General features: G+C 34.5%; 2 protein-coding genes and 1 long non-coding RNA gene across 3 annotated transcripts; all 3 read left to right on the plus strand.

Moving 5' to 3' along the window:
* Nucleotides 1-1065: 1065 nt before the first annotated feature.
* On the plus strand, nt 1066-1952 carry LOC132707777 (uncharacterized). The gene is made up of 3 exons (XR_009619776.1): nt 1066-1200; nt 1530-1667; nt 1725-1952. It is a non-coding gene; the product is annotated as an uncharacterized LOC132707777 (long non-coding RNA).
* A 6482-nt stretch (nt 1953-8434) lies between these two features.
* LOC132706974 (phenoloxidase-activating factor 3-like) lies at nt 8435-9523 on the plus strand (the record flags this gene model as incomplete). Its single annotated transcript, XM_060678572.1, has 4 exons — nt 8435-8439; nt 8494-8678; nt 8864-8959; nt 9327-9523. Coding segments are annotated over exons 1-4 (483 nt in total), but the record flags the coding sequence as incomplete, so codon positions are not given.
* A 6511-nt stretch (nt 9524-16034) lies between these two features.
* On the plus strand, nt 16035-25021 carry LOC132706975 (serine protease grass-like). Its single transcript, XM_060678573.1, has 7 exons — nt 16035-16047; nt 17078-17168; nt 18156-18340; nt 18526-18621; nt 18989-19243; nt 24245-24340; nt 24708-25021. Exons 1-7 carry the CDS (start codon nt 16035-16037, stop codon nt 25019-25021), a joined length of 1050 nt encoding a protein of 349 aa, XP_060534556.1.
* Nucleotides 25022-27734: the final 2713 nt, after the last annotated feature.

Consider the following 27734-nt stretch of genomic DNA (forward strand, 5'->3'; position numbering starts at 1 on the left):
ACTCGTCAAGCAGAATCCGAGAAGAAAAGTGACCGGGGGTGCTGTTTGCTTACAATCCGACCCTGCTTCGTGTACAAATGCAATGCCATTTCGGCAGGGCTATAGGCTACGAAACCTTTCGAACTCGAAAAGGCGCTACTAATTTTGAATAGGTACTTAATATTTTGTAAAAGTAATAGATAAGATTGTTTTACATTAAATATTTGACAGATCGATGTAACTCGTCAAGCGGAATCCGAGAAGAAAAATGACGGATGTGCGGTTTGCTGATAGTCCAGAACGGCTTCGTGTACAAATGCATGGCGGGGAGACCAGAAAGTTTTCGAAACTGCGTGAGTGGAAGTCTGCGTTGGACAAATTTTGAAAATATCTGAAGGTTTAACGAATTTTGGAGAATTCGACAGAGCTACAGACTACGAAACCTTTCGAAACGAACACACGTGTCCTGTTGAACTTGAAAAAAACGAAATTATTTTTAAAAAGGTATATTGTTGCTAAATAATAGATTTTTTTTAATTAAAATATTTGACAGATCATGGTAACTCGTGAAGCAACATCTCAGAATTGAATCGGGGAACGAGGAATCAAAAAAAGGTTAACAATTTGGATCATTTTGGAAGATACATACGCCGCGCTTTTCAAAGCGGACAGACGTGCCCTTGTCCAACTGAAACGAACACACGTGTCCTGTTGAACTTGAAAAAAGACGAAATTATTTTTAAAATGGTATATTGTTGCTAAATAATAGATTTTTTTTTAATTGAAATATTTGACAGATCATGGTGACTCGTGAAGCAACATCTCAGAATTGAATCGGCGAGTTGTGTATTTGCTGGCAATCCGAGCCTGCTTGGATCATTTTGGAAGATACATACCCCTGCGCTTTTCAAAGCGGACAGACGTGCCCGTGTCCAACTTGACAAAGGCGGAATTATTTTAGGAAAGGTATATTATTTGTAAAAAAAAAATATACAATTTTTAAGTAACATATTTGACAGACCATGGCAACTAGTAAAGCAGAATCCGAGAATTCAATCGGTGGCTGTATGTTGACTGACAAGAATATAATTGCTGTTAATCCAGCCCTGCTTCTTGTACAAATGCATAGTGGGGAGACATGAACATTTTTCGAAATTGCGGCCCTATCCTCTTGGGATTCTACGTTGGACAAATTCTGAAAACGACCCAGAAATATAATTGGTGAGGAAATAGTTTTTTTTGTTGTGTTAACAGTTAACAATTTTTTATTTTGGAAATAAGGGGTTTCAATGTGTACTGGTATTAGTGAATCAATTTAATGACCTCAGCATCTCTAAACCCCCATCTTGAGACGCGTTAACGATCCGGATCGAGTTACGTCGCGTAATTGTGTCACTTTTTTAATTAAAAAATGAAAGAGATGTACCTACCATACTTTAGAAACCCCTACTCCCCTTTGGAGGTGATGAAATAAGTTTTGGCATAAAATATAAGTTCCTCGTATTACTTTGATATGATAAGTATAAGTCTGCCTGTTTTTTTTTTTAAAGGAGGTTCAAACCCGTGCGAGGTGAGGTTTGATATATGAAACAGACCAGTCATGGGGACACGAGATATGCAAAGTTTCAGCGTAGTCGTCGCCACATTGCTGCCAACACTGCATATATAAGGAATCACGAACCATTCAGGTAAAATTTTGAAAACACATATTTATGGCAATATAGAACCTCTCTTTTTTTTAACAGGAATATTGAGACTTAGACCAGTATCTTTTTAAGTAGGCATGTGGGGTAAAGAAGACGCAGAAGCTTCAGTCGGGTACCATCGGTAACGTAGGCGATTAATATATTTCCACCACTACATATGTTGGATTGGAATTTCCCATTTGATGCTTTGACTGACTAAATGAGGAAACTTGGAGGTAAGCTCTTACGGAATTCTATCGAAATATGTTTAGTAACATATTGGTGCATTACTCTGTCTTCCAGTCAGTTTCACATAAACTTTGCACGTATTATAGAAATGCCACCTACTTTTTTTGTGTTAATATTATTGAAAGTGGTAGCTGGTAGCTGTAGTCGTAAGCCCAGAGAGTCTCTGTTTTGAACATAATACACAAAATGGGGCGTTCAAAAACAATAGACTGCATGCCTTTTAGAGTCGGCGTAAACTATGGTCATATACCCCTGATCAAATTCAGAACTAGAAAATCGTTGTGTCTCTGCATTAAAAATAATAGTAAAATTTATTGTAGGCACCAAGTAGAGTATCGAAAATTTCCATTTTTAGTGCCAAATTGGTTACTCCAGTAAATTCCAACTGTTCTAATTTTTTTAAAATAATTTATGATGTTAGTGAGTTTCATTGCAATTATTTGTTACTTAAACTTTCTGCGTATTAAACCTTAATTAACAATACGCTATTCGTTAACGCAGGTAGAATTAATGACGCTGACTAACCTGATTTTGTCCAGGGGGGCGTAGTACGGTAGCTTGTACTGTGATGTTTGGTAGTTTGGCGGTGAGCTCTCATTTATAAAACTGGGGAATGTTTCGTTATCTTCAAATCGTAAACACGTATCATTAGAATTATATTTTTAAAATATTGATTAGGACACGTACTAAGTAACTAAATGCTCTAGCAAAAATATTCACACATATTGCGTAAAACGTACAAATTTAAATTAGAGAAAATTAACTATTTTTAGAGGTTGGTTTTTCAAAAAGGCGGGGATTTAGTTAAAGAACAGATAGAGACTAAAGGGAAGCTCTATGAGAAAAGTTAGAATTAAAAAATCGATGTTTTCGTGTCATAGCGAAAGATGGATTATTATTAAAAATAATACTTGCATTAATTGTTGTCACCATTTGTGAAAAATATGGAAAATATCCTCTAGGTTCGCATACCTATTTTATTTTTTTTAAGGTGGCTAACAAAATACACAGACAGAAAAGTTTAGATCCTGTTCGTTAATGTAGCGCATAGAAAAAAATTAGAAAGAGAACGTTTCGTGTATGGCATTCGTAGTTAGTACGGAATATTAATCTAAAGGCTGCAAGACAGTGAAAGAGTGATGCGCTTAAGTGTGGTTCAGAGAGGTTATTTGGGCTGTAGAAGTTTTTCTTTGAACAGGATTCAAATAGCGTCTCCTAGAGCGTTAGCAGAGAAGAGTATTACAGTATTTAGTATAAGCGTCCAGATTTCATTGTTGTTGAAATTGCCATAGAAACACACTTTCATGTAGTAGTAGCAGCAGCTTTAAAGTATATGACTTTTTAGTTAAGATGCCTTTCGAGTTTGCTTTATGGCTTGATAGGAAATTAAAGGGTAGATACAGATAAGTTACGAAAAAAAAAAGTATGTACACTATCCTCAAAGATCAGCAATAAATAAAAGAAATTGATGAAATAGTAAAGTTGACTGCGATATCTTAAAATCATCAATAAGATAGATAAATTAATTTTGAAAATATTAAATAATAAAAACAAATAATAAAATAGCAAAGAAAATCAAAATTATCAATAAGATAGATAAATTAATTTTGTAAATATTAAATAATAAAAATAAAATTATAATAGCAAAGAAAGCCTACCACGGCCACATACACATAATATTTTCGACATATGAACTTTTCCCAGATAAATAGTCAAATATCTCACGATACCTTAAAACAGAAGCATGCGGAAATATGTATGAAGTTAACGCACGGTAGATGGCTTAGTAAATTAATAATGTATATGGTTTCTAATATCCTACTTTATTAATGAAAATTTTAACCAGGTTTTTGTTTTGCAGATATTATTGGTGGTGCCTGCCAGCGTCCAGTTCCGAGAAAAGAAATCCAATACTTTTCGTCTTTATTTCCCCTGTCCTTTGTGCGCAATAAAAGTACAGTTTGTACCCGCGAGGGTACACATTCGCAGAATTATATGTTTTTAAAATAAATGTTTTGGTCAATATTCACTAGGTGGGGTTACCTTATTAAAGAAAATCTTATTCCAAGAGGGGACACTAGTTTACATTCGAACCGCTAGAGGGTGCAGATGGTCACGCGAACAATATGATCAAGTCTCATTGACGCCATTGCTTTTCATACGGGTGGGAAAATATCTGGGCTCTGATTGGCTTCGCCGCCATCGCAAACTAGAGGTGGGGAGATTGATTAAACCGCATTTCTGGTTGCTTATCCAATGGGGGCCAGTTTCAAGGGATTATGGGTAAAGGGGGAGGAGCTAAAGAGTCGTGGGGAAGGAGGACACGCCCACAAAAGGGAGAGGAGTGGGGGAAGCCTCTATTATACATATCTCTACTAGCGGTGTTAAATCACAAGATCTTGGAGGCCAATTCACAGGTCCAAAACGTGAAATTAGGCGGTCAACAAACGTGTCTTTCAATAAATCGATTGTGGCACGAGGTGTGTGACATGTTGCGCCGTCTTGTTGAAACCACATCTCTTCGACATCATGGTTATTCAATTCAGGGATGAATGAGTTAGTAATCATAGCTCTATACCAATGATTCCACCAGCCCATAAAGCGCACCAAACAGTCAGTTTTTGTGGATGTAACGGTGTTTTGACATACACTTGAGGATTAGCTTCGCTCCAAATGCGGCAGTTTTGTTTGTGCGAGAATAAATCACTTGACAGCTGTCAAATCGGTCACCATCTTGAACAGTTATGCCAACTTAAAGTTCTATACATCGGAAAAAAACAACCATTACATATGTTGTGGATGTAGGGTAAACTTGCCCAAATCGTAACAGTTTTGAACAACTTGTTGTAGATTTCTCAAAAATGCATCAAACACTATGAAATTTTGGTTGTTAAAACTTTAATAGAATAAACATTAGACATGTGTTAATACTTAAAGAAACCCTGTTTTACTAATCAAAATAAAATATTTAAAAAATAATGAAAAAAGTACGATTTAAGACCATATGTCTTAACTCGTACCGCACTATTCCTAAATCGTACTTCTGATGCAATGTTGGCAAGTGTAAGAATATGTGGCTTTTCCTACACCTGCACAGTTGTCGTGCACCCATATGTTGCATTTGATGCATTGAATCATTGATTTTTCTTCATCTTTGCGGCATAAAATGCAATACCAAGTATTAGAATTCTTTTCTATTAAAGAGCGTTTCTTTGGTTTTGTTGGTCCATCTAATTTATTTTCTAACATATTTTTATATGGACTCTCAGTACGGACTACGGCCTTGCTTGTTTTCTTAGATGTTTGCGGTGGAAGTCGATATATTTGTGACAAATTCTCAATAACCGTGCGGATGGATGCGTCAGTTTGATCGTGTGCATTTGAAGAAACATTCGCTGTGGAAGGACCAGGATTTCATTTTCATCGAGCACGACATATTTTTCATCTGGTATTCGATGCCTGTTGCAAGGCCACAATCCACAAGTTTCAAAACCTTTCATAGCGATGTCCATACAAACCGATCTAGGATATGCCACTCCCAAAATTTCAGATATGTTTCACCAGGGTGATTTCTTATCCAAACTGCACATTCTTTGTTAAAATTAGTTTTTAATGACTTAAAGAATGATCTATCCAAAGGCTGTAGTTTGTGTGTTGTGTGCGCCGGCAAAGAAAACATTACGATACCGTATTCTCTAGCAAGGTTTATGGCTTCTAGATTCTTAGTATGTGTGGTATGTCCATCCAATATTAATAGAATTTTATGATTCAATTGTTTTTCCAATTTTAAATGATTTATGAAATGTTGTAACCATTCGACAAAGATTGAAGCGACAATCCACCCACTCTCAGAACAAGTGTACAGCGTTTTAGGCGGGCCACCACGTTTAAGGATATCCGTCATTCTTTTGCGTTTGAAGATGAACATTGGAGGAATAAAGTCTCCACTAGCATTCATGCAACAAACGCATGTAGTGTTAATTCCACGTTCTCCGCTAGTGACTGCTCCGACTTGATGTTTTCCTTTTAACGCTAATATTTTAGCAGGCTTATGAACGGTATTAAGACCTGTCTCATCCATGTTAAAAATTTCGTTAGGTCCAAATTGGAAATCTTCTAGAATCTTTTCGTATTTGTCGAAAAATTCTGATACAATGTTTTTGTTAAATCCTTTACATCGTGCCATTGATGTTGGTTCAGGCATTCTTAAGGCAATTTCTGGGTGGTTTTTCATAAATTTGTAATACCATTTCCAACCGGCTAACTCTTGCACCTTATTAAATCGGTGCGGAAGTTTGTATTTTTCTGCCAACTGAAATGCTAGATGTCTTAAATCTGTGATAGTTAACCCAAAGAATCTAGACTCCAAATCCAAAATGTGATGAACCAATTCGGTCTCCATTTGCTCCGTCAAATCGCTTGGTTTTCCTATTTTTTTCTGAGAAATTAGACCTTTTAAATGACGTCGAAAGGTCGGTTTTGGAATACCATATGTCCTGCATACTTCATTGAATCCTAATTTCCCATTATTAAAATCTTGTATTGCTGCATTCATATTTTCCATAGACCATTTATTATATTGTCGTTTTCCCATTGTGTGCTAAAAAAAATTATTTTTATTTTTTCCTCTCATAAAATGATAAAATTAAAAACTTAACAAATATGTATAAACAGAAATTGATTGGTTAAAACCAAAATGAAAACAATTTCATTTCGTATTCCTAATTTGTACCGGTACGAATTAGGATGTATAATAAAGTACGATTTACGCTCAAAGTCCTCTTCAAAATACACTTAACGCTTTTAGGTTATGAGAAAACGCTGCGCGCTAATTCTACCACCAAATGAATTGTAAAGAAATGCAATTTTTGAAAACCGTATGATTCACAATATTATGTTTATAGAATTCTTAAAAAACGCTTACAAAAAACGCTAAAATTTTACAAGAAAACTGAAAAAAACTTACTTTTATCAGTAAAATTACATCTCGCACAGGAATCACTGCTTCGGAGCACCACAGCTGGTTAGCTTAGCACTAACTCAAGTAATCACCGACAGATGCCGCTGTATGTTTTATAAATTCTGAGTAATTTAGGTGGTACGATTTACGCGCAAGTACGATTTAGGCAAGTTTACCCTAAAGGTGCTTTGACATACACTTGAGGATTAGCTTCGCTTCAAATGCGGCAGTTTTGTTTGTGCGAGAATAAATCACTTGACAGCTGTTAAATCGGTCGCCATCTTGAACAGTTATGCCAACTTAAAGTTCTATACATTGGTAAAAAACACCCATTACATATGTTTAGAAACATATCTGTGTTTGAATCATTAAATAATATAACCAAGAGAATTGTATCGAATTTTTGTCACTTTGTCACTACGATGACCATTAATTTTGAAAGTATGATCTAAAAATAAATTAGGCAAATCACTTTTTAAGACGAAAGCTAAGTTGGATGAAAATATAAAATCGCGCAATATAGTAATTGATTTTATTTCTAGGAGATGGAATAGATTTTCGTTGTGGAGGTACCCTAATAAATGCCAGATATATACTCACCGCAGCACATTGTATTATAAATACTATGTCTATGTAAGTAGCTGACTTGTAATTATTTAGGTGCTGGCGTCTCTATTAACACTAGGCACTAAAGTAGTAATAGCTATAATTGAAATCGACTATATGAATAAGTAACTTCAAATTCAGACGTGCTATTTTTATAAAATTTGAATAAATTTAAGACTTAAACAAGTTAAAAGAATTAAAGTTTTCACTTAAAGCTGAACGTGAATATATTTAATTACCAAAATTTCGGTCGGAGAGAGATCATGGTCACCCCGATCAGGAGTTTCGAATATTTTTCGACTGGCGATGTTTTTTTTTATAATCGACTATTATAAGAATTTAGTTTCTTATTGTTAACAAATTCATCAACAAGATTTTGGGGACCCATGCTTCCATGTTGAAATAAGACCTGTTTTCCCACTAATTTGTTATAGGTTTTTGAGGTATTTGGTTCAAAATTAAAGCGTTTTTGAATGCACATTTTCCTTTTTTTTCGCATTTCAATTCTAATACAGAAAGCCAATTTTCAATTTTGTTTACAAACTTTTTATTCCGTTGTAATTTATTTGCATCTGCAATACTTACTCACTCATGGTCTTCACTTACTAATTAAAACTTTTGACGAAACAATGGAAAATGTAATCGTTACTAAGGCGAACCATAATACTCTATGGATCGGCAACGAAGCGTTTGTTGAGTCTTTCTTCCATGTTGAAAATGTTTCCCTGAAATCTTGACTACAATTTTGAAACACTCCTTATTGTTTTTTCAACATTTTAAACACTGTACTTATTTATATCTTTTGACTGGAAAGTTAATCATTTCTCATGTTGCTTAAAGTTAATATCGGTACTTAAATATATGATGTAATGGATTCATTATTTCCTAATTGCAAATGCAAAAAAAGTTTCAAAGTAGATAGGTTTTAATATCCGAGCTAAATAAATAATTGGAAATGGTGTAATAACTACGTGGTATTTATAATTAGTCGAGTGTTTATTTTAATTGTTTTAGAATTGGAGTTAGGCTAGGAGAATACGATTTACGAAACACGGAGGACTGCGAAGAAGGATACTGCGCTCCAAAAGTGCAAGATTTCCGAGCGGAAAAGATGATGATTCATCCAAACTATAACAAACGGACATACACAAATGATATAGCGTTGATAAGGTTAGACTATAATGCAAATTTTAGTTATTGTAAGTAGTATTGAATAATTAGTATATAGCTCCGACCCTTTTCTTGTAATGAATTTATAATAGGCCAATAATAAAATGAAAACCAATTTTCACAAACATACAAATTTTATCAGCGTTGCAGATTTTTATCGTCAAAATTTTTAACTAGTTTAGTATTACGTCTAGTAATGTGCAAATGATTTCAGCCAATATTAAACCGATATGTCTTCCGGTGAGCGAAATTAATGACGACCTAACGGGAAAATCGGCTATCGTCTCCGGATGGGGTGCTACGGAAAAAGGTACAGTTACATGTTCTAGCAAAATTTTCTTTAAATTTCAAAATTACAAATATTCCTAATAGTTGCTAAATCAGTGTAACAGCTGTTGATCAACTCTTTCCATAGCGACAACAAGGGTAATTGAAAAAATCAAAACTCAAGACCTAAATTTTTTGCGAAAAAGTAGTATTTTTATTTAAGTTAACGAAAATTATTTCGCATTTTCATGGAAATGTTCGGGTGACTTTTAATTTAGGAAGGCTTTCCGTTACATAAAATTTCTGCAGTTTGAAACATCCAGTTTAAACTAATTTTAATTCTATCATTTTTTATTGTATTCCATATTTATTATATGTAGCGACATTGTGATGAGCGGAAATGATTTTAGGTTACAAAAGCCCAATACTTCTCAAAGTATCAGTACCCGTGTTGTCACTGTCTGTTTGCCATAAAGTGTACCAACAGTTTGCTCCAATTACGGATCAGCAAATATGTGCCGGTGGATACAATGGTAGAGACTCATGTGGAGGAGACAGCGGTGGACCGATGAAGTATGTCGGACTTGTTGACGGCTCGCCTAGATACATACAGTACGGAATTTTATCATTTGGCCCGAGACAATGCGGTGCCGATGGGCAACCGGGTATTTACACCAGGGTTGGGAGTTATATCCAATAGATTTTTTACAACATGGAAGAATGATTGTCGTTTTCATATTAGTACGTTAATGAAATGTTAAAAAGAAATATTTTCACTTTGGATCCCAAATTCTCAAGATTTGTCAGATATTTTCGTAATGATTGAACTTCGTAAATGCGTGTTATGATTTCAAAAAGATAACTTCGTTAAAATGCCGCCTTCAAACTTCTTCTGTCAACAGCCTGGTTGGTTGTTAAATGCCGCATTAATTTAATTCGAGATTTTGATTATCGTGCACCTGCATGTCGTTTTCAAAACTTTTTAATCATATTCTGAGCATAGACAATACCTCTGCGCCATGCATTTCATTGGACACGTGCAGCAGCTTGAAAAGTTGTGAATCGAACCTAAATTTGAATTAACATTGCGAAACGCCTTATGGCGAGATGCGTTAAAATTCCTGCGGAATCGAGAATGTGGTTTGGACCTTTAAATTCCTATATGTTGTTTTGCTACCGAGTCTAGTCTAGACGATTATTGATGCGTAGAAATGGTGAGCCCTTTTTTTTTAATTTCGTAAGGATTTCTCAAGGAAATCCGTTTATTTGCAGCCCACGATTTGTTTACCGCTCCTGGAAGTTTCAACTTACATGAAAAGGTAATCCATCAACATCTAGTTCTTTCAACCATGTCGCAACCATAATCTAGAAAATGGAACAGTTGGACAGAGCGTTCCTCAATTCAGAATTGGACTATTTAGAATTTTTTGCAACAAAAATATCAAGTAGTAAGGAAAATAGATCAACGATTGTTTAGCAAGATTGTGACAAATAAACATTTCAAAATATGTGTACTGGGTTATTCATTATATTTTGACGCCTACCTACAGGGTTAATTTTAAAAGATAGAAAAAATGTATAAATACAAAAGTTTTAAGTAAGATTTTTGCTCTATTATCTGATGCAAATGTCAGAAAAAACAAACGACAATCGCAACCTGTCAAAATGACAGCAACATCTTTTTTTTAATCGAATGCCTTATATATTATTAGCTTAAGTCGTAGATAATTTAGCCGTTTTTGAGATATTTCTGTCATTCGATTTCTGGACAATAGCCATATTGCCTAAAATGGTCAAGTCTGCCTTGATAGTAACCATATTCTCTATGATTGTAATTGTTTTAATAATGTTCTACTTTTGACAACTAATCAAAACTAAAGATCTACAGCGTTAGTTAAATAACTTAAGATTTTTCAAATGGGTTATACTGAGGAAGGAAGACGGTAAAGAATAAAATTATATTATTCAACCGGAGATAATGTTGTAAGGGTTAAAAGAGATTTTTTTTAAATTAAAAATGTAATTAAACAATTTGAAGACCGAAATAGTCTCACACGGAAGATCAGGACAATTGAACGAAATTTTGATAAAGACCACAATATATTGCTTTACTTTAATTAATTAATAATTAATTTTTATTCTCTTGAAGTTTGCTAAGTTTCAGTTTTACGTATCACTAGATATCACGTGAAACAAGATTTGACAAGACACCACCTACCTAAAACTTAAAGACATAAATATAACCAAATAAATGAAGCATATGTGGGGGGAAGGGAACTACGTGTAGGGATTACTTAGTGCGGAATAATAATAATAAATCGCATCGAATATAACGCTGAGTGTGATAAGACATACCCCAATACCCTTGGAATTTAAAATACTTTCAATGCAGGGAAATGCCAAGGATCGCATAGCATTGAATGCACAGTAAATAATTGAGGATTTAATTGCTTTCCTTACAGGTAAACAGCATATAGGTACCCGTGGCCAATTAAGTAAGGCAAAGTACCCTAGCTCGAAAAGTAATGTAAAGATTTGGATAGGAAAAATATTATTTTTATTATTACCGTCCTCTTAATAGAATTTGGTGCGGAGTATCCGAACATTTTCGGAAAAAAGTGTCAATAACTTCATAATGCCTCAACACTTGTTGTTAAATTTGGTTTGTTGTTAGATTTTGATGATTGGTTCGTGATTATTCAGTAATACCCGCTGAACCATGCGATGAGTTAAACATCAATCGCAGCGAACAATGCCTTTAGTCAACGGGTGATTTTGTGTGGTTGTGTTGAAATGTGACTAATTTTGGATTACGTGTTTGTTATCTAACAAGATTTTCACAAATCTGGCGCTATATTTATTAAATTGAATGTGGGAAGTAAAAAAAGGCTCTTTCAGGTTATCAACGCTTCCCGAACGGATTGATTTGGATTTATAAATACCTCGATATAACTTTTACTGCAATGAAATCTTGGAATTTGGTTTAAAGTTTCACTGTTCACAGTTTCCACTGTACCCAATTTACTTAATAACACTAAATAATTATAAGTTAAATATATATTTAAGTACACCAACAATACAAAATTGTCTCTTAATCTTTACAAATACACCTGTTGGCTCCATTTTTCACAACTCCAAAAAAAAAAACTAATTATGCACATCGGCTTCATTGACGCTATCGCGAGCTTATTCGAACGTTTTTAGTATTTTAGTCACGAATATGGTCGCTAGATATTTAAAATGCAGCTGGTATTTTGACATTGAAGTTCTGATGGATCTGTGTATGTTATGTACGATAGCAGAAGTATACTATGTAACACGTTTATAAACTCGTTGCGCTCGTTGGGAAAAATATATATTTAAAACTTGTAGCATAAAATACAATTTTATATTGTAATTTTTTCTATTGAGTTTAGTTTTATTAAAATCCATTTGAAAACTATTACGCAGTGCTAAACATTTTTTTAAATAACATTACGTAGGTAACTGCTTGCTAATCGGCAAATAAAACGGGAAATTGTAACACCATTTAAGTAAAGAAACGTTATAACGACCAACTTCCATTTGAATATATTTGCTAACTCAACGGTCAGGGCTGTAAAACCTAAATCTCTAATTCTCAGTAATAGAGTGCGCCGAAATAAATTCAAATGAGGCTGTAATTACCTTAAATTAGCTTTCTCGACGGATGGTTCCATTAGTAATCGAATTGGTAAATCAGTTTATGAAATATCATCGGCCCAACAGGTTGTTCGTTGAAATGTTCAAATTGTTGTGTTTTTCTGTGATCTTCGAAATTTCCGTCGGATACACAATAAGTAAGTGAATAGTTGCAGTACTGTTTAATTTATATCAATTTCATTGTCTCGTTCGGTTTAGCTTATTTAAATGTTTGGTTTCCTTTTCGAATATATCGGGTGTCGAGAATATTATTTTCCACTTCCGGTCAAGCTCACCATTTTAAATGCAGTCTTGCATGTTTTTATTAAATGTCAAATTGCCTTTTTAACAGTTTATCGCAACCTGACATTTATAATCAATATGACGACACTATTGGCAATTTTCAAATAAATCGAGTTATCTGGGCGGATCCACAAAACATAAGTATATCGCCACAACTAACTAAACGGATTTCAATATTTTTAAAAAACGTACAACATTAACTTCAGCGTTGATATCAGTGGTCATTCGATTGTTCATTGTCTCATTTTCTATAGCCTTCAGGGATGAAATATCGTGCCAGATGCCTATGGGCGATAAATGCGTCGGAATTCGGGAATGTCCATTTTTTTCCGAATTGCTAGACAGAACTCCGATCCCGCGGCCTAGGAGCGTCGCGAAAATTTTGCGAGACCACCAGTGTGGATTTGAATATAAGAATAATAAGATTAAACCAAAAGTTTGTTGTGTCACGTATGTATCATGCTGCTTTTCATAGTTACAATTTATTTGTTGTTTCGCTTTTCCCATTTGTATTTTATTAATTTTAGAAACACTGCTCCTGCGCCGCCAACCACTGAATCGTCTTCTCAGCTGGCGGAGAAAATTCCTCTAGCATTCGCTAGATTTAGAAGTCACAAGAATTTTCACCTCTTACCATTAAATGTATGCGGTTCCATCGCAACGAATTCCAGGATTACCTCTGGAAAGCAAACAGGATTGGAAGAATTTCCATGGATGGCCCTCATAGCATACAACACAGGTACGCTTAATGATTTTTTTATAGAAAATTTAAATATCTACTGATTAATTTTATATTACATTACACATTTACATTTTACAACCGCCGCTATTTGGTATTATATAACCCATGCTAATTTAAAAAAAAAAAACCTTAGAAATTGCTGCGTTATGTTTTTTTCTATTATAAGTAAGGGGTGTTTTTTTTGGATGTATAGAACTTTAAGTTGCAATAAAACAACGATGGATTATTCGATTGACATGAATTTTATTTATCCGAAAGGTAATCTTGTGGCATTACATTTTAAATATGGTTTCTGGCATACGATTGCCACGGCTGGCGCGGATGTAGTCCAATCGAGACATCCAATTTTCGATTAATTTTTCCAACATTTGTTACCGTATATCGGCAATAACACGGCGAATGTTGTCTTGCAAATGGTCAAGCGTTTGTGGCTTATCCGCATAGACCAATGACTTTACATAGCACCACAGAAAGTAGCGGTGTTAAATCACAAGATCTTGGAGGCCAATTCACAGGTCCAAAACGTGAAATTAGGCGGTCAACAAACGTGTCTTTCAATAAATCGATTGTGGCACGAGGTGTGTGACATGTTGCGCCGTCTTGTTGAAACCACATCTCTTCGACATCATGGTTATTCAATTCAGGGATGAATGAGTTAGTAATCATAGCTCTATACCAATGATTCCACCAGCCCATAAAGCGCACCAAACTGTCAGTTTTTGTGGATGTAGGGTAAACTTGCCCAAATCGTACCAGTTTTGAACAACTTGTTGTAGATTTCTCAAAAATGCATCAAACACTATGAAATTTTGGTTGTTAAAACTTTAATAGAATAAACATTAGACATGTGTTAATACTTAAAGAAACCCTGTTTTACTACTCAAAATAAAATATTTAAAAAATAATGAAAAAAGTACGATTTAAGACCATATGTCTTAACTCGTACCGCACTATTCCTAAATCGTACTTCTGATGCAATGTTGGCAAGTGTAAGAATATGTGGCTTTTCCTACACCTGCCCAGTTGTCGTGCACCCATATGTTGCATTTGATGCATTGAATCATTGATTTTTCTTCATCTTTGCGGCATAAAATGCAATACCAAGTATTAGAATTCTTTTCTATTAAAGAGCGTTTCTTTGGTTTTGTTGGTCCATCTAATTTATTTTCTAACATATTTTTATATGGACTCTCAGTACGGACTACGGCCTTGCTTGTTTTCTTAGATGTTTGCGGTGGAAGTCGATATATTGGTGACAAATTCTCAATAACCGTGCGGATGGATGCGTCAGTTTGATCGTGTGCATTTGAAGAAACATTCGCTGTGGAAGGACCAGGATCCGAAAGTTGCATATCAGTTTGGGTCATTTCATTTTCATCGAGCACGACATATTTTTCATCTGGTATTCGATGCCTGTTGCAAGGCCACAATCCACAAGTTTCAAAACCTTTCATAGCGATGTCCATACAAACCGATCTAGGATATGCCACTCCCAAAATTTCAGATATGTTTCACCAGGGTGATTTCTTATCCAAACTGCACATTCTTTGTTAAAATTAGTTTTTAATGACTTAAAGAATGATCTATCCAAAGGCTGTAGTTTGTGTGTTGTGTGCGCCGGCAAAGAAAACATTAGGATACCGTATTCTCTAGCAAGGTTTATGGCTTCTAGATTCTTAGTATGTGTGGTATGTCCATCCAATATTAATAGAATTTTATGATTCAATTGTTTTTCCAATTTTAAATGATTTATGAAATGTTGTAACCATTCGACAAAGATTGAAGCGACAATCCACCCACTCTCAGAACAAGTGTACAGCGTTTTAGGCGGGCCACCACGTTTAAGGATATCCGTCATTCTTTTGCGTTTGAAGATGAACATTGGAGGAATAAAGTCTCCACTAGCATTCATGCAACAAACGCATGTAGTGTTAATTCCACGTTCTCCGCTAGTGACTGCTCCGACTTGATGTTTTCCTTTTAACGCTAATATTTTAGCAGGCTTATGAACGGTATTAAGACCTGTCTCATCCATGTTAAAAATTTCGTTAGGTCCAAATTGGAAATCTTCTAGAATCTTTTCGTATTTGTCGAAAAATTCTGATACAATGTTTTTGTTAAATCCTTTACATCGTGCCATTGATGTTGGTTCAGGCATTCTTAAGGCAATTTCTGGGTGGTTTTTCATAAATTTGTAATACCATTTCCAACCGTCTAACTCTTGCACCTTATTAAATCGGTGCGGAAGTTTGTATTTTTCTGCCAACTGAAATGCTAGATGTCTTAAATCTGTGATAGTTAACCCAAAGAATCTAGACTCCAAATCCAAAATGTGATGAACCAATTCGGTCTCCATTTGCTCCGTCAAATCGCTTGGTTTTCCTATTTTTTTCTGAGAAATTAGACCTTTTAAATGACGTCGAAAGGTCGGTTTTGGAATACCATATGTCCTGCATACTTCATTGAATCGTAATTTCCCATTATTAAAATCTTGTATTGCTGCATTAATATTTTCCATACACCATTTATTATATTGTCGTTTTCCCATTGTGTGCTAAAAAAAATTATTTTTATTTTTTCCTCTCATAAAATGATAAAATTAAAAACTTAACAAATATGTATAAACAGAAATTGATTGGTTAAAACCAAAATGAAAACAATTTCATTTCGTATTACTAATTTGTACCGGTACGAATTAGGATGTATAATAAAGTACGATTTACGCTCAAAGTCCTCTTCAAAATACACTTAACGCTTTTAGGTTATGAGAAAACGCTGCGCGCTAATTCTACCACCAAATGAATTGTAAAGAAATGCAATTTTTGAAAACCGTATGATTCACAATATTATGTTTATAGAATTCTTAAAAAACGCTTACAAAAAACGCTAAAATTTTACAAGAAAACTGAAAAAAACTTACTTTTATCAGTAAAATTACATCTCGCACAGGAATCACTGCTTCGGAGCACCACAGCTGGTTAGCTTAGCACTAACTCAAGTAATCACCGACAGATGCCGCTGTATGTTTTATAAATTCTGAGTAATTTAGGTGGTACGATTTACGCGCAAGTGCGATTTAGGCAAGTTTACCCTAACTGTGCTTTGACATACACTTGAGGATTAGCTTCGCTCCAAATGCGGCAGTTTTGTTTGTGCGAGAATAAATCACTTGACAGCTGTTAAATCGGTCGCCATCTTGAACAGTTATGCCAACTTAAAGTTCTATACATTGGTAAAAAACACCCATTACATATGTTTAGAAACATATCTGTGTTTGAATCATTAAATAATATAACCAAGAGAATTGTATCGAATTTTTGTCACTTTGTCACTACGATGACCATTAATTTTGAAAGTATGATCTAAAAATAAATTAGGCAAATCACTTTTTAAGACGAAAGCTAAGTTGGATGAAAATATAAAATCGCGCAATATAGTAATTGATTTTATTTCTAGGAGATGGAATAGATTTTCGTTGTGGAGGTACCCTAATAAATGCCAGATATATACTCACCGCAGCACATTGTATTATAAATACTATGTCTATGTAAGTAGCTGACTTGTAATTATTTAGGTGCTGGCGTCTCTATTAACACTAGGCACTAAAGTAGTAATAGCTATAATTGAAATCGACTATATGAATAAGTAACTTCAAATTCAGACGTGCTATTTTTATAAAATTTGAATAAATTTAAGACTTAAACAAGTTAAAAGAATTAAAGTTTTCACTTAAAGCTGAACGTGAATATATTTAATTACCAAAATCTCGGTCGGAGAGAGATCATAGTCACCCCGATCAGGAGTTTCGAATATTTTTCGACTGGCGATGTTTTTTTTTATAATCGACTATTATAAGAATTTAGTTTCTTATTGTTAACAAATTCATCAACAAGATTTTGGGGACCCATGCTTCCATGTTGAAATAAGACCTGTTTTCCCACTAATTTGTTATAGGTTTTTGAGGTATTTGGTTCAAAATTAAAGCGTTTTTGAATGCACATTTTCCTTTTTCTTCGCATTTCAATTCTAATACAGAAAGCCAATTTTCAATTTTGTTTACAAACTTTTTATTCCGTTGTAATTTATTTGCATCTGCAATACTTACTCACTCATGGTCTTCACTTACTAATTAAAACTTTTGACGAAACAATGGAAAATGTAATCGTTACTAAGGCGAACCATAATACTCTATGGATCGGCAACGAAGCGTTTGTTGAGTCTTTCTTCCATGTTGAAAATGTTTCCCTGAAATCTTGACTACAATTTTGAAACACTCCTTATTGTTTTTTCAACATTTTAAACACTGTACTTATTTATATCTTTTGACTGGAAAGTTAATCATTTCTCATGTTGCTTAAAGTTAATATCGGTACTTAAATATATGATGTAATGGATTCATTATTTCCTAATTGCAAATGCAAAAAAAGTTTCAAAGTAGATAGGTTTTAATATCCGAGCTAAATAAATAATTGGAAATGGTGTAATAACTACGTGGTATTTATAATTAGTCGAGTGTTTATTTTAATTGTTTTAGAATTGGAGTTAGGCTAGGAGAATACGATTTACGAAACACGGAGGACTGCGAAGAAGGATACTGCGCTCCAAAAGTGCAAGATTTCCGAGCGGAAAAGATGATGATTCATCCGAACTATAACAAACGGACATACACAAATGATATAGCGTTGATAAGGCTAGACTATAATGCAAATTTTAGTTATTGTAAGTAGAATTGAATAATTAGTATATAGCTCCGACCCTTTTCTTGTAATGAATTTATAATAGGCCAATAATAAAATGAAAACCAATTTTCACAAATATACAGATTTTATCAGCGTTGCAGATTTTTATCGTCAAAATTTTTAACTAGTTTAGTATTACGTCTAGTAATGTGCAAATGATTTCAGCCAATATTAAACCGATATGTCTTCCGGTGAGCGAAATTAATGACGACCTAACGGGAAAATCGGCTATCGTCTCCGGATGGGGTGCTACGGAAAAAGGTACAGTTACATGTTCTAGCAAAATTTTCTTTAAATTTCAAAATTGCAAATATTCCTAATAGTTGCTAAATCAGTGTAACAGCTGTTGATCAACTCTTTCCATAGCGACAACAAGGGTAATTGAAAAAATCAAAACTCAAGACCTAAATTTTTTGCGAAAAAGTAGTATTTTTATTTAAGTTAACGAAAATTATTTCGCATTTTCATGGAAATGTTCGGGTGACTTTTTATTTAGGAAGGCTTTCCGTTACATAAAATTTCTGCAGTTTGAAACATACAGTTTAAACTAATTTTAATTCTATCATTTTTTATTGTATTCCATATTTATTATATGTAGCGACATTGTGATGAGCGGAAATGATTTTAGGTTACAAAAGCCCCATACTTCTCAAAGTATCAGTACCCGTGTTGACACTGTCTGTTTGTCATAAAGTGTACCAACAGTTTGCTCCAATTACGGATCAGCAAATATGTGCCGGTGGATACAATGGTAGAGACTCATGTGGAGGAGACAGCGGTGGACCGATGAAGTATGTCGGACTTGTTGACGGCTCGCCTAGATACATACAGTACGGAATTGTATCATTTGGCCCGAGACAATGCGGTGCCGATGGGCAACCGGGTATTTACACCAGGGTTGGGAGTTATATCCAATGGATTTTGGATAACATGGAAGAATGAATGTCGTTTAAAGCAAACAGGATTGGAAGAATTTCCATGGATGGCCCTCATAGCATACAACACAGGTACGCTTAAAGATTTTTTTATAGAAAATTTAAATATCTACTGATTAATTTTATATTACATTACACATTTACATTTTACAACCGCCGCTATTTGGTATTATATAACCCATGCTAATTTAAAAAAAAACCTTAGAAATTGCTGCGTTATGTTTTTTTCTATTATAAGTAAGGGGTGTTTTTTTTGGATGTATAGAACTCTAAGTTGCAATAAAACAACGATGGATTATTCGATTGACATGAATTTTATTTATCCGAAAGGTAATCTTGTGGCATTACATTTTAAATATGGTTTCTGGCATACGATTGCCACGGCTGGCGCGGATGTAGTCCAATCGAGACATCCAATTTTCGATTAATTTTTCCAACATTTGTTACCGTATATCGGCAATAACACGGCGAATGTTGTCTTGCAAATGGTCAAGCGTTTGTGGCTTATCCGCATAGACCAATGACTTTACATAGCACCACAGAAAGTAGCGGTGTTAAATCACAAGATCTTGGAGGCCAATTCACAGGTCCAAAACGTGAAATTAGGCGGTCAACAAACGTGTCTTTCAATAAATCGATTGTGGCACGAGGTGTGTGACATGTTGCGCCGTCTTGTTGAAACCACATCTCTTCGACATCATGGTTATTCAATTCAGGGATGAATGAGTTAGTAATCATAGCTCTATACCAATGATTCCACCAGCCCATAAAGCGCACCAAACTGTCAGTTTTTGTGGATGTAGGGTAAACTTGCCCAAATCGTACCAGTTTTGAACAACTTGTTGTAGATTTCTCAAAAATGCATCAAACACTATGAAATTTTGGTTGTTAAAACTTTAATAGAATAAACATTAGACATGTGTTAATACTTAAAGAAACCCTGTTTTACTACTCAAAATAAAATATTTAAAAAATAATGAAAAAAGTACGATTTAAGACCATATGTCTTAACTCGTACCGCACTATTCTTAAATCGTACTTCTGATGCAATGTTGGCAAGTGTAAGAATATGTGGCTTTTCCTACACCTGCACAGTTGTCGTGCACCCATATGTTGCATTTGATGCATTGAATCATTGATTTTTCTTCATCTTTGCGGCATAAAATGCAATACCAAGTATTAGAATTCTTTTCTATTAAAGAGCGTTTCTTTGGTTTTGTTGGTCCATCTAATTTATTTTCTAACATATTTTTATATGGACTCTCAGTACGGACTACGGCCTTGCTTGTTTTCTTAGATGTTTGCGGTGGAAGTCGATATATTGGTGACAAATTCTCAATAACCGTGCGGATGGATGCGTCAGTTTGATCGTGTGCATTTGAAGAAACATTCGCTGTGGAAGGACCAGGATTTCATTTTCATCGAGCACGACATATTTTTCATCTGGTATTCGATGCCTGTTGCAAGGCCACAATCCACAAGTTTCAAAACCTTTCATAGCGATGTCCATACAAACCGATCTAGGATATGCCACTCCCAAAATTTCAGATATGTTTCACCAGGGTGATTTCTTATCCAAACTGCACATTCTTTGTTAAAATTAGTTTTTAATGACTTAAAGAATGATCTATCCAAAGGCTGTAGTTTGTGTGTTGTGTGCGCCGGCAAAGAAAACATTACGATACCGTATTCTCTAGCAAGGTTTATGGCTTCTAGATTCTTAGTATGTGTGGTATGTCCATCCAATATTAATAGAATTTTATGATTCAATTGTTTTTCCAATTTTAAATGATTTATGAAATGTTGTAACCATTCTACAAAGATTGAAGCGACAATCCACCCACTCTCAGAACAAGTGTACAGCGTTTTAGGCGGGCCACCACGTTTAAGGATATCCGTCATTCTTTTGCGTTTGAAGATGAACATTGGAGGAATAAAGTCTCCACTAGCATTCATGCAACAAACGCATGTAGTGTTAATTCCACGTTCTCCGCTAGTGACTGCTCCGACTTGATGTTTTCCTTTTAACGCTAATATTTTAGCAGGCTTATGAACGGTATTAAGACCTGTCTCATCCATGTTAAAAATTTCGTTAGGTCCAAATTGGAAATCTTCTAGAATCTTTTCGTATTTGTCGAAAAATTCTGATACAATGTTTTTGTTAAATCCTTTACATCGTGCCATTGATGTTGGTTCAGGCATTCTTAAGGCAATTTCTGGGTGGTTTTTCATAAATTTGTAATACCATTTCCAACCGTCTAACTCTTGCACCTTATTAAATCGGTGCGGAAGTTTGTATTTTTCTGCCAACTGAAATGCTAGATGTCTTAAATCTGTGATAGTTAACCCAAAGAATCTAGACTCCAAATCCAAAATGTGATGAACCAATTCGGTCTCCATTTGCTCCGTCAAATCGCTTGGTTTTCCTATTTTTTTCTGAGAAATTAGACCTTTTAAATGACGTCGAAAGGTCGGTTTTGGAATACCATATGTCCTGCATACTTCATTGAATCGTAATTTCCCATTATTAAAATCTTGTATTGCTGCATTCATATTTTCCATACACCATTTATTATATTGTCGTTTTCCCATTGTGTGCTAAAAAAAATTATTTTTATTTTTTCCTCTCATAAAATGATAAAATTAAAAACTTAACAAATATGTATAAACAGAAATTGATTGGTTAAAACCAAAATGAAAACAATTTCATTTCGTATTCCTAATTTGTACCGGTACGAATTAGGATGTATAATAAAGTACGATTTACGCTCAAAGTCCTCTTCAAAATACACTTAACGCTTTTAGGTTATGAGAAAACCCTGCGCGCTAATTCTACCACCAAATGAATTGTAAAGAAATGCAATTTTTGAAAACCGTATGATTCACAATATTATGTTTATAGAATTCTTAAAAAACGCTTACAAAAAACGCTAAAATTTTACAAGAAAACTGAAAAAAACTTACTTTTATCAGTAAAATTACATCTCGCACAGGAATCACTGCTTCGGAGCACCACAGCTGGTTAGCTTAGCACTAACTCAAGTAATCACCGACAGATGCCGCTGTATGTTTTATAAATTCTGAGTAATTTAGGTGGTACGATTTACGCGCAAGTACGATTTAGGCAAGTTTACCCTAACGGTGCTTTGACATACACTTGAGGATTAGCTTCGCTCCAAATGCGGCAATTTTGTTTGTGCGAGAATAAATCACTTGACAGCTGTTAAATCGGTCGCCATCTTAAACAGTTATGCCAACTTAAAGTTCTATACATTGGAAAAAAACACCCATTACATATGTTTAGAAACATATCTGTGTTTGAATCATTAAATAATATAACCAAGAGAATTATATCGAATTTTTGTCACTTTGTCAATACGATGACCATTAATTTTGAAAGTATGATCTAAAAATAAATTAGGCAAATCACTTTTTAAGACGAAAGCTAAGTTGGATGAAAATATAAAATCGCGCAATATAGTAATTGATTTTATTTCTAGGAGATGGAATAGATTTTCGTTGTGGAGGTACCCTAATAAATGCCAGATATATACTCACCGCAGCACATTGTATTATAAATACTATGTCTATGTAAGTAGCTGACTTGTAATTATTTAGGTGCTGGCGTCTCTATTAACACTAGGCACTAAAGTAGTAATAGCTATAATTGAAATCGACTATATGAATAAGTAACTTCAAACTCAGACGTGCTATTTTTATAAAATTTGAATAAATTTAAGACTTAAACAAGTTAAAAGAATTAAAGTTTTCACTTAAAGCTGAACGTGAATATATTTGATTACCAAAATTTCGGTCGGAGAGAGATCATGATCACCCCGATCAGGAGTTTCGAATATTTTTCGACTGGCGATGTTTTTTTTTATAATCGACTATTATAAGAATTTAGTTTCTTATTGTTAACAAATTCATCAACAAGATTTTGGGGATCCATGCTTCCATGTTGAAATAAGACCTGTTTTCCCACTAATTTGTTATAGGTTTTTGAGGTATTTGGTTCAAAATTAAAGCGTTTTTGAATGCACATTTTCCTTTTTCTTCGCATTTCAATTCTAATACAGAAAGCCAATTTTCAATTTTGTTTACAAACTTTTTATTCCGTTGTAATTTATTTGCATCTGCAATACTTACTCACTCATGGTCTTCACTTACTAATTAAAACTTTTGACGAAACAATGGAAAATGTAATCGTTACTAAGGCGAACCATAATACTCTATGGATCGGCAACGAAGCGTTTGTTGAGTCTTTCTTCCATGTTGAAAATGTTTCCCTGAAATCTTGACTACAATTTTGAAACACTCCTTATTGTTTTTTCAACATTTTAAACACTGTACTTATTTATATCTTTTGACTGGAAAGTTAATCATTTCTCATGTTGCTTAAAGTTAATATCGGTACTTAAATATATGATGTAATGGATTCATTATTTCCTAATTGCAAATGCAAAAAAAAGTTTCAAAGTAGATAGGTTTTAATATCCGAGCTAAATAAATAATTGGAAATGGTGTAATAACTACGTGGTATTTATAATTAGTCGAGTGTTTATTTTAATTGTTTTAGAATTGGAGTTAGGCTAGGAGAATACGATTTACGAAACACGGAGGACTGCGAAGAAGGATACTGCGCTCCAAAAGTGCAAGATTTCCGAGCGGAAAAGATGATGATTCATCCGAACTATAACAAACGGACATACACAAATGATATAGCGTTGATAAGGCTAGACTATAATGCAAATTTTAGTTATTGTAAGTAGTATTGAATAATTAGTATATAGCTCCGACCCTTTTCTTGTAATGAATTTATAATAGGCCAATAATAAAATGAAAACCAATTTTCACAAATATACAGATTTTATCAGCGTTGCAGATTTTTATCGTCAAAATTTTTAACTAGTTTAGTATTACGTCTAGTAATGTGCAAATGATTTCAGCCAATATTAAACCGATATGTCTTCCGGTGAGCGAAATTAATGACGACCTAACGGGAAAATCGGCTATCGTCTCCGGATGGGGTGCTACGGAAAAAGGTACAGTTACATGTTCTAGCAAAATTTTCTTTAAATTTCAAAATTACAAATATTCCTAATAGTTGCTAAATCAGTGTAACAGCTGTTGATCAACTCTTTCCATAGCGACAACAAGGGTAATTGAAAAAATCAAAACTCAAGACCTAAATTTTTTGCGAAAAAGTAGTATTTTTATTTAAGTTAACGAAAATTATTTCGCATTTTCATGGAAATGTTCGGGTGACTTTTTATTTAAGAAGGCTTTCCGTTACATAAAATTTCTGCAGTTTGAAACATACAGTTTAAACTAATTTTAATTCTATCATTTTTTATTGTATTCCATATTTATTATATGTAGCGACATTGTGATGAGCGGAAATGATTTTAGGTTACAAAAGCCCAATACTTCTCAAAGTATCAGTACCCGTGTTGTCACTGTCTGTTTGCCATAAAGTGTACCAACAGTTTGCTCCAATTACGGATCAGCAAATATGTGCCGGTGGATACAATGGTAGAGACTCATGTGGAGGAGACAGCGGTGGACCGATGAAGTATGTCGGACTTGTTGACGGCTCGCCTAGATACATACAGTACGGAATTGTATCATTTGGCCCGAGACAATGCGGTGCCGATGGGCAACCGGGTATTTATACCAGGGTTGGGAGTTATATCCAATGGATTTTGGATAACATGGAAGAATGAATGTCGTTTAAAGCAAACAGGATTGGAAGAATTTCCATGGATGGCCCTCATAGCATACAACACAGGTACGCTTAAAGATTTTTTTATAGAAAATTTAAATATCTACTGATTAATTTTATATTACATTACACATTTACATTTTACAACCGCCGCTATTTGGTATTATATAACCCATGCTAATTTAAAAAAGAAACTTAGAAATTGCTGCGTTATGTTTTTTTCTATTATAAGTAAGGGGTGTTTTTTTTGGATGTATAGAACTTTAAGTTGCAATAAAACAACGATGGATTATTCGATTGACATGAATTTTATTTATCCGAAAGGTAATCTTGTGGCATTACATTTTAAATATGGTTTCTGGCATACGATTGCCACGGCTGGCGCGGATGTAGTCCAATCGAGACATCCAATTTTCGATTAATTTTTCCAACATTTGTTACCGTATATCGGCAATAACACGGCGAATGTTGTCTTGCAAATGGTCAAGCGTTTGTGGCTTATCCGCATAGACCAATGACTTTACATAGCACCACAGAAAGTAGCGGTGTTAAATCACAAGATCTTGGAGGCCAATTCACAGGTCCAAAACGTGAAATTAGGCGGTCACCAAACGTGTCTTTCAATAAATCGATTGTGGCACGAGGTGTGTGACATGTTGCGCTGTCTTGTTGAAACCACATCTCTTCGACATCATGGTTATTCAATTCAGGGATGAATGAGTTAGTAATCATAGCTCTATACCAATGATTCCACCAGCCCATAAAGCGCACCAAACTGTCAGTTTTTGTGGATGTAGGGTAAACTTGCCCAAATCGTACCAGTTTTGAACAACTTGTTGTAGATTTCTCAAAAATGCATCAAACACTATGAAATTTTGGTTGTTAAAACTTTAATAGAATAAACATTAGACATGTGTTAATACTTAAAGAAACCCTGTTTTACTACTCAAAATAAAATATTTAAAAAATAATGAAAAAAGTACGATTTAAGACCATATGTCTTAACTCGTACCGCACTATTCCTAAATCGTACTTCTGATGCAATGTTGGCAAGTGTAAGAATATGTGACTTTTCCTACACCTGCACAGTTGTCGTGCACCCATATGTTGCATTTGATGCATTGAATCATTGATTTTTCTTCATCTTTGCGGCATAAAATGCAATACCAAGTATTAGAATTCTTTTCTATTAAAGAGCGTTTCTTTGGTTTTGTTGGTCCATCTAATTTATTTTCTAACATATTTTTATATGGACTCTCAGTAAGGACTACGGCCTTGCTTGTTTTCTTAGATGTTTGCGGTGGAAGTCGATATATTGGTGACAAATTCTCAATAACCGTGCGGATGGATGCGTCAGTTTGATCGTGTGCATTTGTAGAAACATTCGCTGTGGAAGGACCAGGATCCGAAAGTTGCATATCAGTTTGGGTCATTTCATTTTCATCGAGCACGACATATTTTTCATCTGGTATTCGATGCCTGTTGCAAGGCCACAATCCACAAGTTTCAAAACCTTTCATAGCGATGTCCATACAAACCGATCTAGGATATGCCACTCCCAAAATTTCCGATATGTTTCACCAGGGTGATTTCTTATCCAAACTGCACATTCTTTGTTAAAATTAGTTTTTAATGACTTAAAGAATGATCTATCCAAAGGCTGTAGTTTGTGTGTTGTGTGCGCCGGCAAAGAAAACATTACGATACCGTATTCTCTAGCAAGGTTTATGGCTTCTAGATTCTTAGTATGTGTGGTATGTCCATCCAATATTAATAGAATTTTATGATTCAATTGTTTTTCCAATTTTAAATCATTTATGAAATGTTGTAACCATTCGACAAAGATTGAAGCGACAATCCACCCACTCTCAGAACAAGTGTACAGCGTTTTAGGCGGGCCACCACGTTTAAGGATATCCGTCATTCTTTTGCGTTTGAAGATGAACATTGGAGGAATAAAGTCTCCACTAGCATTCATGCAACAAACGCATGTAGTGTTAATTCCACGTTCTCCGCTAGTGACTGCTCCGACTTGATGTTTTCCTTTTAACGCTAATATTTTAGCAGGCTTATGAACGGTATTAAGACCTGTCTCATCCATGTTAAAAATTTCGTTAGGTCCAAATTGGAAATCTTCTAGAATCTTTTCGTATTTGTCGAAAAATTCTGATACAATGTTTTTGTTAAATCCTTTACATCGTGCCATTGATGTTGGTTCAGGCATTCTTAAGGCAATTTCTGGGTGGTTTTTCATAAATTTGTAATACCATTTCCAACCGGCTAACTCTTGCACCTTATTAAATCGGTGCGGAAGTTTGTATTTTTCTGCCAACTGAAATGCTAGATGTCTTAAATCTGTGATAGTTAACCCAAAGAATCTAGACTCCAAATCCAAAATGTGATGAACCAATTCGGTCTCCATTTGCTCCGTCAAATCGCTTGGTTTTCCTATTTTTTTCTGAGAATTTAGACCTTTTAAATGACGTCGAAAGGTCGGTTTTGGAATACCATATGTCCTGCATACTTCATTGAATCGTAATTTCCCATTATTAAAATCTTCTATTGCTGCATTCATATTTTGCATAGACCATTTATTATATTGTCGTTTTGCCATTGTGTGCTAAAAAAAATTATTTTTATTTTTTCCTCTCATAAAATGATAAAATTAAAAACTTAACAAATATGTATAAACAGAAATTGATTGGTTAAAACCA

This window comes from Cylas formicarius, unplaced genomic scaffold (assembly GCF_029955315.1).
Source record: "Cylas formicarius isolate icCylForm1 unplaced genomic scaffold, icCylForm1.1 PGA_scaffold_9__14_contigs__length_23061073, whole genome shotgun sequence".
NCBI lineage: Eukaryota > Metazoa > Arthropoda > Insecta > Coleoptera > Brentidae > Cylas > Cylas formicarius.